We start from the raw sequence: 15977 nt of genomic DNA, 5'->3' as shown, positions 1-15977 counted from the left end.
GCTTTCATAAGATTTAGGTTATACATTATATGGTCTACTTACAGCCTGGACACTGAAGGTCTTCACTGCCCCTTCGTTTTCGGCATCAGAGACGGTCGCTACGACTGTGCAGACGCCGCAGCCTCCCTCTCGACACAGAACCTTCGTCCCTGGAAGCTTCAGGTGTTCGCGCAGGTAGTCCACTAATGTTGTCCACGGCAAGACATCTGGACCGACTGTGAGTGAAATGGTGAGTTAAGTACACGACTCTGTCAAACCTACCAGGTAACGATAAACTGTATAGGAAGAGAGGTCCCGGCTGATTAAAAAAAAAAAAACTGTGTTGTTTAAAAATAGCACGTTTAATTGGAATTGGAATATAAGATTTAGGCTAAAGTCCAACCGCTGCGGCCTATGAGGTCATTCGGTGTTGAAAGGAAAACAGAATAAAGGAGGTTTTAAAGGTGGAACCATGAAACAATTGTCAGGAGAGAGTGGAACCTAGGATGGAAGAAAGAGAGTATGAACGGAGGTATAGTAAAAAGACTGAAAGGGGCTGCAGGTAGGGTCCGAAGGGATGCGGCAAAGAACCTTCAGTAATGCCTACAGCGTACCGCGTGAGATGAATAGGACTTTAATGCCTTGAATGTGGGAGATACCTTGGAAAAAGTAGTAGTATAGTAGATTCACCACAACCGCGCATCTAATGTCTAGGCCAGTCCCTTACGAGTACGATCAGTCTCTCTCGAGAGTTCACGTAGGTAGGATGTATGCTCCACCTTAGGAGAAGTGGAACATATATCTTGCCTATGTGAACTCTCTCGAGAGAGACTGAGAGTTTCCAACCCTGTGACTGGCTTATCAACAGCCAATCAGGAGCATCGTAAGGGACTGGCCTAGACATCAGATGCACGGTTGATGTGAATCTACTATAGAATATTCCTCTTTCTCTGAAATAAGAATTTCTCTGGCCAAGGATCAACATTTTGAAAGGCGGCAAAATGATTTATGACTATTCTCATATATCCAGCTATCTTTACCTCTATGATCTTATTTCAGCACCCTCATGCGTATTTCCGAAGAACTGGTTATTTTCTACTTAATAGCGAGTTAAGGTGTACTATTATCTATTGTCTTTCTTTTATTTTCTTCTTGTGAACCTGCTAAAATCTTAGTCGTTTGTCCAAATTGCATCGGTTAGTGTAACGCTTCAAAGTCTGCAAGAGTTATGTCACTGCTCCTAACTAATAAATATCAGGCAAACTTTCCAGAAAGGTAATGGTCCAAGAGGTGAAAGCTATATTTTGTCAGGAAGAAATTAACGTCACTGCACAGAATGGGGAAAAAAATCTTAATAAAAACGCCTCATATAAACCTGTTAACTAATGTACATTAACCCATTTGAAGGCCTTTCCAGTCCTTTACTAATTTGTATTTGGTCTCAGTAAAGATTTATGAAGAACTTTGGTGTTTTACAACAATTTATGCACACATAAAAAGGGACATATTTCCACAAAGAAGTTTGACAAACGAGCACTATTTTGAAACTTAAAATTAACGCTGTAACAATATGGCATCATGTTTTGGTTCGCTGAAAAAAAGGCTTTTGCACAGAGACATCAAACACCATTAACTCTAAAAAGTTCCTTGTGAAGTCTGGAACACGAAAACATTTCGTTACAAAGTTTGTTCTTACCTGTATAGTTAATGCCGTTGACTTTCAACTGGAACCTTTTGGGGGCTTCTGCCTCCCCACTGACAGAAGACTCCTGTGGGGCCATCTTTGTCGATCTGTGATATTTAAAAAGTGTCATTAACCGTGGCCTTAGATGTATGCAATAAGAAGAATGCAGCCAGTTGGCTTGGAAGGTAACCTTGCTGGTGATTCATTTACAGATATGCATTCGTCACATTTATTTTTGGTTGACTAAAACATAAATTACAGGGGGATGAAACTCACCGGAGTTCCTGAGAAAGCAAATTGCCCCTCAGTAATGGATGACAAATCAGATGAAAAATATTATCAAATGTAAACACCTCAAATTCACTTATTCCTTGATGTAAAGTTACAATATTGTTATATAGCAGACTGAACAACGTTAAGGCTAACTTTCTTAAGACATTATGTTTATTTGGTGACATTATTTCAACCGTCAGTTGTTTAGCCTAGATCTGTTAAAGAGTTATATAAATGAAAAAATTGTTTTTTCGAGATTAATTTGCCCTTCACATTTGAACATCACCCGTCTTCCTCACATGCTAGTCCTCTACTCTCTGATGTCACGCTAGTCTATGTAAATATAAATAATAAAATGAATTTTCTGCTCACTTAAGTCAAATTGTGAGATAGCGCTTCACGTTCACTTTGTGTCCCTCGCTACAACAAACTTTCTTGCCTTTGATCTAAATACTGAAAGATCTTGAACCCTGACTATCTAAATTGCCGAAGGGACAAACATTTCTTTTCCTACAAAGACTGTTTCACTTTCTTTCCATCGATGTTCGCCTAGTTATTGTAAATCATACCTCCTCTTGATGCTTGAGTAATGGGATGGGTCACTCCAGCTTGTGCATCCATCAGCAAATAATTTATGTAAGGGCGTAACTATAAGTAAGATACCCAGAGAACCGCCGTCCAGAACTCCATGGAAAGCTAACCACTCAAATTCGTGGGTGTTCAGGAAATATATTCCTCTATTGCCGGGAATTGGAGATGTTAATAAGAATACTAAATTGCTAAGTATTTATTAGCAAGAATAAATTTTGTTTTTAGCGATACACAGAACACAATGAAGCAATTTACTAGCCCTGTTCTCTCATCTTTGCTACGATAAAAACTTGCTGCAAGTGTCAATGGGACTACAGTAACTAAAATAAGTTCCGAGGGTTTTCATATACATTGCATACATAAATAAGCTCAAATAAGTGGGTAATTTAGGTGACTGGAATCCAATTCCATCAGCAACAAAATATTCGACTGACTTACTTTCCATCTTAATGAATAGTAATAAAAATTCACGAATATGTTATCATGTTCAGACAATAAGTCTCTCTCTCTCTCTCTCTCTATGTGATATTGGCGAAATTTTAAGGAAATTAAACTTTTTAAGGAAAACGAGATGAGCGTGAATAAAAAGCTTACAAAAAAGGAAGCCTCTATGTAAAATGAAAAGGTCAGCCGGGGTAGAGAAGAGAAAAATAGAAATGGGTAAAACAAATGATACAAATATTTTACCACTTATTCTTAAAAGAAAATAATAAAGAATCGTAACAACTAATGTATATAAATAAATAAAGCTATATTTATGAAAAACAAACCAACTAAATAAATGCAACAATGAAATGAAAAAAAGGAGGAAAAGTGCATGATTAGATCCTCATACAAGGGAACCAAAATCCAAAATTGCGAAGGGAGATTGTCAGAGGCCATGGCATGACCTAGGGATTGAGAACACTGGCTAAATGGTCACCACGCAGCGTTAGGTAGCGAAATGCAGCAAATTACATGATACTGTTTCCGCAGGTAACACAAACTATAGATGTCCCCAAGTCATTATGCAAAGTACAATCCAAATATGTTCAAGATGAGCGCCCTAAACAAGTCTACTTAATACAGTAGCATTAAGCAGTTTCACAATCTCGAGTGTTATGCCTGTAAAAGTATGTTATCTCGGAAGCATTCGCTTACTCCTCTATAACCTGGTCCATAGTTACATGACTCAGTACTATGTCATTTTAGCCAAGGTTAGTATTTCATAGATTGAGCTAGGGTACAAAAGGTTAATGCAACAAACTTGTTCCAGTCACCCAGTATTTTCGCGTTCTTCATAAAATGTAATTATTCCTTATAAATATTTCTCGGCAGCTTACGTTATTTGAGTGAGTGGATCTAATCAGTGGATGTATTGACAGCCTTGTTGGTCTTTTCGAATCTCATGGCATTTTGCGACCAATAGTTACCTGTATTCACTTCTGACTCCAGGTTAATATACATCAGTCAGTCAATCACCTGAAACCGATCAATTTCGAGTGATTCTTAGCACTTTGTTGACATGACCAAACAGCTGGTATTCTTGGTCTACTCCTCACTTCCGTTTACAAGAACTACCTCAGCACTTCTTTTTTTTTTATCTCCTCAGTCATCTATGGAGAACAACGCTGTTCCTTTCATATCTATTCCGCTACCATGAAGCCTCTATTGCAGTTACTGAACTTTATTTGGTCGAATGTTTACTTTTAGTCTCCATATTTTTTTTTCTGAGGAAAAATAATTTTTGTTGTAAATAATATTGCCTCATATTGTAGCTGTCGGCATAAAAAGGGAGTTGAAAGTAGAATAGTTTGTTAGTATGGTGTTTTTACGTTGCATGGAACCAGTGGTTATTCAGCAATGGGACCAACGGCTTTATGTGACGTCCGGACCACGTCGAGAGTGAACTTGTCACCAGAAATTCACATCTCCGACTCCTCAATGGAATCCCCGATAATCGAACTCGCGACCACCGAGGTGGCAAGCCAACACCATACCGACTAAAGCCACTGAGGCGCTTGAAAGTAGAATTGAGTTACGAATTTCTTTTCATTTGAAAACTAGATTTTAACATTGGCCTCCTTTGGTCCTTATTCGGCTTGGAACTCTTAAGAATTCAATGAAACGTTGAAACTTGTGAAATATAAAAACATAGAGGACTAAACCTGTTCACCTCACTTTGCCTCTGTCTTACCTAGAACGCCGCCAGTAATAACTAAAAACTAGTTTTCTTCCCACTTTTAGTAAGATATATGATATGTGATCCTCCGTCTTTTTTTGCCTTTGCTTCAGTGGAGATCCGCAAGTCAAATGGCAGATTTAAAATTGCACCTATTATTAGGCCTCTGTTTTATTCTGAATACTTCTTTCCATGTTTATCTCCGTTTCTTTTTCTTCAAGAAAACTTAGAGAACAGTACTCACAGGCATTAATGTAAGCCTATTTATAGAGAGGAATTGCTAAACAAAAGTAATATACGACCAGTTTCCAAGGAAGTCCTCGCATACGATTGTTTAAGAGGTTTGATAAAAAAAGAAAATGTACCTCGAGGCGATGCTTAGATTATCCCGAGCAAGGTAAATGTCAATGACGCGAGCCAAGCATCGGCGAGCTTGCAAAGTGAGTCCCTGTTGTCATGCAAAACAGCCTGCCTTTACAAGCATTCTCTCTCTCTCTCTCTCTCTCTCTCTCTCTCTCTCTCTCTCTCTCTCTATGACTGGATACGGAGTGAGTAGCGGCTCTTCGGTAGCATATTTCAAGAGTATTTGCTTTAGCTGTAAAGAACGAGGACCACTAGGAAAAATTTTTAACTAAAAAAAAATGAAACTTGGTAAAGGGACAGTCTCCCAGGTAGTCTTATTCTTGTATCCTTGATCCCTTTGTGTACGTACATGAAAGCGAGAGAGAGAGAGAGAGAGAGAGAGAGAGAGAGAGAGCGAGAAGAAGAGAGAGATGAGAGAGAGAGACGAGAGCGGGGAGAGAGAGAGAGAGAGAGAGAGAGAGAGAGAGTAGTTAATTGTAAGTTAACGAACTAATGCAAACCGGCGATAAACATTCTTTATGGCAGAAAAGTCATTAAAATCACCTTAGATGCTGTGCGCTTTTTCCCTTGCATAATTACAGAAAAAAATTAGTCTTTCGAAGAAGGATTAATACTCAGCGCTTCTGGAAACCCTAAAGGTGATAATCCTTAGATACTTTTTAATAAGTATTCTTTACGTTAATTTGAAGAAAATATCATATTTAGCCAAGGTAATGTATAAGTAATCAGCCCAGAAAGTCTGGTATTTGCCGTTGAATGAACAGTGTTTTGATGACAGTTCCACCAAAAAGTTTCAAGTCTTGACAAGGATATTATTGTTAAAAAGTACTAAAAAACACAATGTGTTAAAGACATGACTGTGAATCAATGACCCTGATTAAATGCCTAGAATGCTTGTATTCCATAACAGACCAAAAGTATAGTTTAAAAATATACCTTTAGTATACGAGTCTATCTAACTGTTACTTGCATCTATTGAGAAACATAGGCTAACGTCCAGACTGGTCAGTGGTTAACTCGGGTTTCATAGAGGCAAACTGGGGTGATTCTACAGTTATTCTGCAGATGTCATCATGACTACATTTACCAGCTAAAGAAAATTAAATTCTGCTCCATGTCGCCATACCTTTCTTGATAATAAGAACAGTGTGGGATGGAAAATAATACGAATGTATAGAAGAGGCCGTGGAGTATGCATAGATTGCATTGGTTGTGAAAGAAGGCAAAAAGCAGGCTAAGACTCCGTACAAAGAACAAAGACAATGATTTGCGCATTTAAGCAGCACGATATACGTGGTTCCGCTCTCTGACTAACTCTCGGTGTAAAGCGAAATCGAGGAATAACTCTTAGTACAGATTCTAGAATACTAGTGAACAGGCAGAAAAGAAGGACGTACGTCTCGAAGTAATGAACAAGTTCTGAATTTAATTGTCTCTCAGATGAGATACTGGCCACAAAGACGCCGCCCCACCGCCACCCACACCCCAATCCAAGCAAAAAGAAAGAATGGTGAGAACTAGTTCCAGAGGGAGGATGAGGTGGAATGAGAATCGATTTGTGAAGTCTGGAATATACCCAAGAGTGGGTGAGAGGAACAAAGGTACATAATATAAAAGAATGTAAAGGAAGGAAAGAGACTGAATTTCATACGGTAACAAGACATGGTCTGGATGAGTTATGCGGAAGACATGTTGTCCATTTGGAATCTGTTCTAGGAAGATGTCTGTACTGTCATTAAATAAACCATTTTATGTAAAGTAGAAGTCAAAGTGAAATGGGTAAATGGAAACACGATTCCTTTCCAGGAGATTTTGATAACTATGATGCTATCGCAAAATATCACAAACTGCAAAGTGTTGGTATAGAGAAAACCCACTTTCTCACTGTCTTGCATCCGATTTTTCCTTAGGTTAGGTTACCAGAATATCTTGACGAGGGTCGGACGGCCAAATAACTTATTATTACATCCCCTGCGTTGGATTTATTCCCTATGAGTATGACGCTGCAGATTCAGAATAATTCATGAGCAATGTCTTCTCTCAAATACCCCGACCACGTCATCGAAAGAAGGTATTTTTTTTTTCCAAGCGAATCCGATTTTCTTTCGCCCCGCCAATGACAGGCCAAAAGAAACGTAAAAGAATCACACAGCAATGAAATAAAAATCCCAAACGTGGATAGCATCTGGATGGTGAAGGAACTTTTGAGGAGAGACAATGTTTTTGCTTTCAGCTTTCAACTGCTTAATGCAGGGGGGTCATCGATCACTAACTCCTTATGGGGAAACGGAAACGCCCGAGGATATTGACGTATACAGGATGCCTTGAAAGGAAAGTGATTAAGTGGGTTTAACTGAAAAAAAAAGGCTGTGTCAAAGAATAATCGGCTATCTTTAATCCACAGTCCGATGGGCATGAAACTTGGCATGGTTATTGTGGGGGACCCCTAAGATGGTTTATGAGAATTCATCTCATAGTAGATTCACATCAACCATGCATCTGATGTCAAGGCCGGTCTTTCCGAGAGTTCACATGGGCAAGATGTATGTTCCACCTCTCCTGTGGGATACTTTTGAAAGACATATCCCTCAGGAGAGGTGGAACATACATCCTACCTATGTGAACTCGAGAGAGAGACAGAGTTTCCAGCCCTGTGATTGGCTTGTCAACAGCCAATCAGGAGAGTCGTAAGTGACTGGCCTAGACGTCAGATGCACGGTTAATGTGAATCTACTATACCTCCCCTCAACTCCGAAGGGGGTGGGGGTGAGAAGGGATTCCCTGAAACGGGGCTGATTATGCCCAAAGACTTAGTTACTTTACGAACTTATCATACATAATTTCTGTATACACGTGTTTGCTAGTCATACAAGTAGCACCACCCACAGTATAAACTCGGAAGCAATCGCGTATTGTGCAAAGAAACAAGTTTCGTTCCAAAGATCAGCCACTCAAACCTGCTTTTGATTGAGAAGACAAATAACACGAATTCGTCACAAGGGGATTAGGAATTGATGCATTTTTTTTTTATAAAGAAGTTGATCACTCGAGACTTGGGTAGGACTAAGTCTTTTGGGCATAATCAGCCCAAGTTGCTTGGCATTGAGAGTCCTTATAAAATTAGTTCTCCTATGTGCTACCAAAGCTAATGTTGTTCGTACCAGGTGATGATACCACCCGAAATATAATATTTGTTTTCTCCCTTTGTATCATTCACATGGGCACCTTATATATATATATATCTATATATATCATATATATATATATATATATATATATATATATATATATATATATATATATACATATATATATATATATATATATATATATATATATATATATATCTATATATATATCCTTTCGAGAATCATGACTGAAGAAATAGATCCTTACGAAAATCATTACTGAAGAAATATTTCATCGCAGGCGTCTGTGAGCTAGGAAAAATAGCTTGACCTTGAAACTTATCGGACAACAGGTAGGCAGACAGCAGTTTGAACCAGCCTACGCCGTTCTCTCAAGGTCAGGCGACTTTTCCTAGCTCGCAGACGCCTGCGAGGAAATATTTCTTCAGTAATGATTTTCGTAAGGATCTATTTTCTCAGTAATGATTCTTGAAAGGATTCATTTCTTCAGTAATGATATTCGAAGGGATCCATTTCTTAGGAAGTGTTTCTCGAAATGATCTATTTCTTCAGTAGTGTTTCTCGAAAGGATCTATTTCTTCTGCAATGATTCTCGCGAAGATAATGTCCAAAGAGAATAAAATGGCAAAAAGAGTTGAGGCCAGAATGGTTAAGAACGAAGTGAAAGAAGCAAATGAAAAATAGAAAGGAGTTGCAAACCTTCGTCAATGCTGTTACCACAGTTACCGATTAGTGGTAACGTCCGTTTTCTCTCGTGAATACGGGGACGTGATTAGCATAGACAAGCATAATCCGCTGTTTTCTATCTCTGAAGATAACGAAATGTTCCAGACGGGTCGAAACAATAATAATCTAACTGGATGCTCTCCAGACCCATAAACCTTAAAGAAATCGCAACTATCCGTTTATTATTTTACAGGGAATCCTGCTTACAGACAAAAATGAACAATAAACATAACTTCCTCCGACTGAACAATATGCTAAGATATAGTCCACTGGTAAACAAGATTCATATTCAATGGTTCATCAGGAAACATAATCTTTCTCCCAGCATTCTTCACAGGAAGAGAATATACAAGCTTATATAGTAATATATACTAATTTAATTCTGTATCGATTCAATTCAGTAGGTCAATTTGCCATCTTAGGTTGAGGAAAATCACTTATGAAATAAACTTTGTCTTTTCGGCCATTTTTTCCTAAAGGCCAGTCACTTACAAAGAACTCGGTGCTTCAACAGTTACAGTACAGTGTGAAATAGATTTGTATATACACTACATGTGTTGATATGTGTGCAGTTAAAATTAATTCATTATTAAACTGAAAGTGACCACTACATCGTTTATAAATTGTATTGCAAACATCCAATGCGTAAGATTTACCTCCCATGTGCCCTTGTATCAGGCCGTTCCTTATATTTCAGTGCGGTTTCTATTAGAGTAGGTGTTTGAAACCGTTGTAGGAATATAGTAGTCCTATATGGATGAATGGCACACTCGTATAAATACGGTCAAAAATCCAGCTCTTAAGACATCCTACAATCTGAAAAACCACGACAGTTACAAGTCACACTTTGCTCCTCTTCAAGTGAATGTAAAAACAAGTAGGCGTTCTTGTGTTGAAGTTCACCTAGAGATGAGACTAGTGTGGCCTGAAGCTCTTGTGTTTTTCCAGATTAGAGAATGTCTTTTGAATGATGTTGTTGTTTTTTTCACAGTATTCTTATCATTCTGATTTCACGGGTAAACTAAACCTTTTGATGGATTTTAACCTTCATAGTGTAATTTCCATTAAAAATCTGATATGGTCAGACATAGTTATTTACCATTAAGTGGTCCTTCAAAAAATGCAGGGTAATGCAGCACATTATAAACGTCGAAAACCGATTAACCTCTCTCGTCTATTATGGCGGGCAGCTGTGTAACTGAAGAAGTCAGGGCAACCATTCATCTTCCTAAATCGCACGTACAAATATGGCATTCGTAAAAGACAAAAATACATTTAAAGTAGATCCATTTGACTATCAAGACAGCAGTAGGCGTGACGAAACGTTATTATTGTAAATGGGGCATCTATCCTCTGTTGTTACCATCATTCAAGTAACAGGAAAACGACAATTACGGGTAAATACCGGGTACGTGTCTCCGTAATAGCGCAATACACGGTGACGATGAACCTGTTATATAAATAATTCTGATAAAACATAAACGAAAAACTATTTATAAAAGTTAATTGAAATCTCAGTCATTCATATTTTACCCCTAAAACATTTCTTTTGCATTTTACAAACTTGTTTGTTTACGAAGCATCCCACAACATGAATGATTTACGGGGCAAAGTTATAAGCAGTCCTTGTTCTTTGTCTTGCAAAAACCACATTTCGCATGTATTGGCTTATACTCGTACTTGTGTCTGTATGCATACACATGTCTGTATATAGATAGGTGGTTACTTATGAACTATGATGCCAATGATTATGAAAATTGTTCATTACATTTCAAAATGGAAAAGTTGCACAGATAAAATGTCTCGTCGTGAGTAGAAAAACAATTAAGGCCATATAAAGACATGAGCCTTTCTCTCTGTTGAAAAAGTGTAAGTTTATGTTAATTTTAATATATATATATATGAAAACACAGCCGCTTTAACACAACGAAGGACCTCCATAAAACCAGTTTTCCATGATCATGGTGGCCACTCATGGACACGCACAGAGAAAATAACAGCAATATATGATTGAAGATACCTACAAATTTCCAGTATGAAACAGACATATTTTTGTATATTAATATATATACAATATATATAGTAAATATATGTTTGTGTTTGCGTTACATGAGGTTGGGGGAGAAAGTAAAAACACGAAGTTGCAGGTTAAAATAGTAGGAAAATATATTTGCAGCCTAATAATATGATGGAAAACATTATGATTTTACAAGTATACAAGATGATGAGCAGTGTTGTCAAGAAGTAAAAAATAAAATAGAAGGAAAATATTGAACGTATGACTATGAGGAAGCGGAAGAACTTCTAGGAGAAAAAGAAGTTACTTTACTTGAGAGTAAATGCAGAGAAAGGCTAATGCGTAAGGGATCTCTGAACAAACATGAAAATGAAGAGATGCTGTTTGAAGTGAATATCTTAATAGGTTAATGTAATATGTAGGGTTGTTGAAAATGTAGGAATGCAGTTAGTCAGATCTAAATGGGACAGGAGTATGAATGGTTAGGGTAAGTTCCAGAATGTCTTTGGATGTGACTGTTACGACAAAAAGAGCCTAATTAAGAGATGCAATCAATCGAAGGATGTGTGATTGAGAGGCTGGCCTGGGTTTGTAGGGTACATCTCAAAGAATGAAAGATTCTAAAGGAAAGAGGTCGACAATTTTGTAGGAAATAAATGTGCTAGATACTGTAATGATTATAGATGCATAGCATTACTTTGTATATCAGGAAAAGTGTATGGTAGGAATATGATCGGGAAAGTAATACCTACGAAAGAATGAATGACATGAGAAGACTGTTGGTTTAAACAAGGAAGAGGGTACAAGAATCAGGGCTTTGTTATGAAGAGAAAGTATCCATGGAACTTTGAAAAACGTTCATGATAGATCGACAGACAAGCCATGTTTAAGGGTAAAGGTTTTAAATAATATTTTATTCAACATTTTTATGATGAATATGAGGCTTGGGTTATGTAGTTGGAAGAGGGATTTTATTTTCATGGATGGAGTGACACGAGAAGTCACAGACGAAATGAGACATAAGTTCAAAGATATAGGATTAGATAACGGGGTTTAAATACATTTAGGAATTATTGATGTCTGCAGATGGTACAGCTCTTTGTCTTTTCCTTCCGTAGAGCTACCCCTTGCACGAAGAACGGCTTTATAATGTGATATATATATATATATATATATATATATATATATATATATATATATATATATATAAGCCTAGTGATATATATATATATATATATATATATATATATATATATATATATATATATAGCCTAGTGTGTGTGTACACAACAGTGTGTGATAAACGCGGAAGCTGTTACCATGTCGTTTCTCCGAAAATCTGCGTAGACAGAAGGTAAAAAGTTACATCTAATTGCAAAACCCTTTCACATGAGGGAAGAAATGTTCATATACACACCCTCACAAAACGCTTCACACTTCCAACACTTAACGGTAATCACTTCACGAGATATCCTTCAGCCTTCCTAACGCAGAGAAAACCGGGAGATTCGTCCTACAGTTGTTCTCCAAGATGGGGAGGCTTTATGTGTACCTTGTTCGATGTGGGTGGAGACTGAGAGTCTGAGACTGTACTGTGCCGCTTGGCCTCTGGGGTGGAAGGATTGTGGCGATGCCGAATCCTTCTTCTCTCTGATGCACAAGTTACACCATTTTTATAATGCGCCTAGCACTCTACGTTGTGTGAGTAGACTTTCATCCCAGTTGCATCTCGTCAGTTAACTGTCCTCATAATTTAATGGTGACCTTTTTGTTTTCGTATTTTATCAATTTCATTCACATTCGTCACAAAGGATTTTATTTTATGCATTTCATTGATGGAAATTTGGCGGTATAATGATCATTCAAGTTTTTAGCAATTTGATTTAGTATTGTCGGTGTCTGCATTCACCTTCTGTTCTACCAAGAACTTTGAAGAAAGTTTACATGAATGGGTGTAAAAGTTTACTGAAAATCGACTTGTTGGAAACTCATTTTGGTTTGTTGTGGAACATGACAGTGAGGATTTAGTATTTGTTTCCGATTGCTGTTTCTCAAATTTTTGCAGATATGATTAACAAAGCTCAACTTAAACTTACAGGATACATGCGGTGTGTTTGTTTGACTCGTTCCATGAGACTTTTTGCATTATTAACTGTTAAAAGATTCGATTGTTTGTTATTAAGAAACTGGCAACTCTGCCTAACATAGGGTTAAGTACCACGAAAAGGATGAACGAGGAGTGATGTTTGCTTGTGAAATTGTTATGTATTTGTTACCCTTCCTTGCTATAGGACGTCAACTGGGATTTTCCGCTGTGATACTTGATGAGAAGTTGAGTATAGGAACTACAAGGAAGCGGAACAGTATCGTTAAACAAAAAGACATCCACTAAGATCTATGTCAGCGAGAAATAAACAAACAAAACATTGGTGTGTGGTTTTCTGAGAAGAGGCAAACATCATGTAATAGGAAAACCCACGTACAACGGCGGTCAGTTCCAATTCATGTTTTTCAAGGCTTCGTTTGGGCTTGGTACCATTTTTTTTCATCTTCAATTGCCATGTCACTTGAGGATATTAACATAACATGTTAGTTTCTCTCCTTTCATGTCATGCACACTTCGTGCTGACTTGAACATCACCAGATTGAAGCCAGCAGAAATGAGATGATTTCAGTATTATAATTAAGCCCATCGTGATTTGAATCATTCTCTCTTTTACCTTTGTTGATAGACCATCTAATTTCGTGCTCTAAGTAGCATATTATAACGGGAAATGTTGAAAGAACATATGAAACTGCGTAGTACATTGCCTTGTAAAGACAACTCCTTTTTCCTAAATGTATGTATATAGTTTCCTTGTCCGCGTTGTACCTCACATCATATGATTAAGCACTTTTCTGCCTTGCTGCCGACATATCATTCATATATCTTAATCCATTATAGCACATAATATTCATGTAAATTAGCATGTCAAGAAACACAAATCCGGGTTAGATTGTGTCATTTCTGTGTTAGTGTCGGTCGCATATTACATATCCACCCACACACCTGTTTATAACCTAAGCTCACCTGTAATAAAGTTAGTACTGTTTTCACCTGCCTCTTTGTCGTACCCTCTTAGCCTTATGAAAGGCCCAGAGAACTTTTAATAGTAACTTAAGGACTAGCCAGAACACCTTTTATTAAATGGTGGGCCACACTAAATTAAATGATACTGGAAAATATATCTGATCTTATTTAGTAAATTTGCAGTTCCTTTTAGACTGCTTCAGTTTATTTATATATTATATATATATAATATATATATATATATATAGTATATATAGATATATGGATAGTACTATAAGTGCACCTCACGTGATATATAGGTACTGTAGGCATTTCTGAAGGTTGTATTGCAGCGTCCATACGACTCTAGTCTTAGCTACATTCCCTTTTTAGCCCTCAGTACAACTACCCAACACTTCTTCTATAATTGTTACCTTTTAATGCTACCGTGGTTTTTCCCAGTTCCGTCTTTAGATCCTTGTAATTCATCCCCTTTATTTTCCGTATCTCTTAATCTTGTTGTCCCATCACCACTCTAACTCCTTTCCACTCTCTTAGCTCGAATCAAATCAAATCAACGATCAAAAAAGAGGCGGAGGGTTAACAGATTATTGCAAATATCCTGTGAAATTCTGGAAGTAGACCCTCATTGGCCGGCAACGGGGCTTGTATTAGGATTCATTAACAAATCATCCTCATCCTGATTCCTGGACCTATACATGAGAAGTGAAGGAAACCACACGATTATCTTCAGCTTTACCAACCTCTGAGTAAAATTTTTTGTGTAACCACACAGAATATCTTCACCTTCTCTTAATGATTTGTCATTTATGAATGTCTCTAATGAATGTTTATTGATAATTTATAATAATAATAATAATAATAATTAAATAATAATAATAATTAATAATAATTAATAATAATAATACATAATAATAATAATAATAATAATAATCAATAAATAATAAAACTGTAATTACAAAATTCATAATCGTAGTATTTTAAAGAGATGAAAATGACCTTTCCATTTCACTTGTAAGGATAACTCCTCTCTCTTACTGAGATGAGAGAATTTTTATAGTAGATGCATGTGTTTATTATATTTTCAAATAATAATAATAATAGAAGTAGTAATATTACGATAACTAATTTCAAATGAAAATTCTTCCCTTCGTCTTTTTCTGTATCAATTTCCCTACCTTCTCATAACTCCAGTGACGCTCGGAGCTGGGAAAGTAACAATGACATACAATGGTCAACGAAATTAATGGTTTTTATGTAATCTCTCTCTCTCTCTCTCTCTCTCTCTCTCTCGTCTTCCCTCTCTCGTCATCTCTCTCTCTCTCTCTCTCCCTCTCTCTCTTTCTCCGGTCTCTCTCTTTCCTACTGGAGATGAGATCATTTTCATGGACATGTATGTAATAAGTTTATCATTAATATTTTCCAATAATATAACTCTAATTACAAAATTCATATGTAAGGACAACTCTCTCTCCTCTCTCTCTCTCTCTCTCTCTCTCTCTCTCTCCACAAGATACTTGTCATAGTGGTAACTGTCTCTCTGGGCTGCAAGTGTTATAGTTACTATGTAAGTATTATACCTTTAAGGGTACTAATGTTTAGGATTAATTATATTAATACAATCTCTAAGATTAATACAGTAATATGAAAATAATTTAAGGTAAATTTGATGCAGGATGTTACATAAGGTATACATTTGGTGTTTCTATTTCTTCCTTCTTTTATCTCTCTCGATCTCAGCAAAAGAATTGATAGACAGACAAACATAATTGCACAGTCCTCTCGTTCTCTCTTCTCTGGAGAAATATATGTATTTATGGGAGGGAAAAAAAGTGTTGCCTACAGACGTTCATTTCAATCTATTGAAATCGTAAGGAGTTATTCTCTCTCTCTCTCTGCTATTGGCTGTTTATATATTTCTAATGGTAAAATGTTTAAGATGACTTTAAAATGATATTAATAAT

General features: G+C 36.9%; 1 protein-coding gene across 4 annotated transcripts in view; it reads right to left on the bottom strand.

Moving 5' to 3' along the window:
• The window catches only part of LOC135216406 (uncharacterized), a 33653-nt gene extending 21000 nt beyond the window's left edge, over nucleotides 1-12653 (bottom strand). The window contains exons 1-3 of one of the 4 annotated variants that reach the window (XM_064251696.1): nucleotides 12496-12653; nucleotides 1676-1770; nucleotides 43-215 (exon numbers count right to left, since the gene is read on the bottom strand). In XM_064251696.1, the coding sequence (XP_064107766.1) occupies nucleotides 43-215; nucleotides 1676-1760 (258 nt within the window). In that variant the 5' untranslated portion in view covers nucleotides 1761-1770; nucleotides 12496-12653. Of the gene's footprint in view, nucleotides 1-42; nucleotides 216-1675; nucleotides 1771-12262; nucleotides 12285-12360 lie in introns of those variants that run through there. The other 3 variants (XM_064251697.1, XM_064251694.1, XM_064251695.1) reach the window with 3 other exon arrangements.
• Nucleotides 12654-15977: the final 3324 nt, after the last annotated feature.

The sequence above is a fragment of the Macrobrachium nipponense genome, chromosome 6, assembly GCF_015104395.2.
Source record: "Macrobrachium nipponense isolate FS-2020 chromosome 6, ASM1510439v2, whole genome shotgun sequence".
NCBI classification, from domain to species: Eukaryota; Metazoa; Arthropoda; class Malacostraca; order Decapoda; family Palaemonidae; genus Macrobrachium; species Macrobrachium nipponense.
Note: the sequence above shows the minus strand (reverse complement) of the source record. Positions and strands in the feature narration are given on the sequence as shown.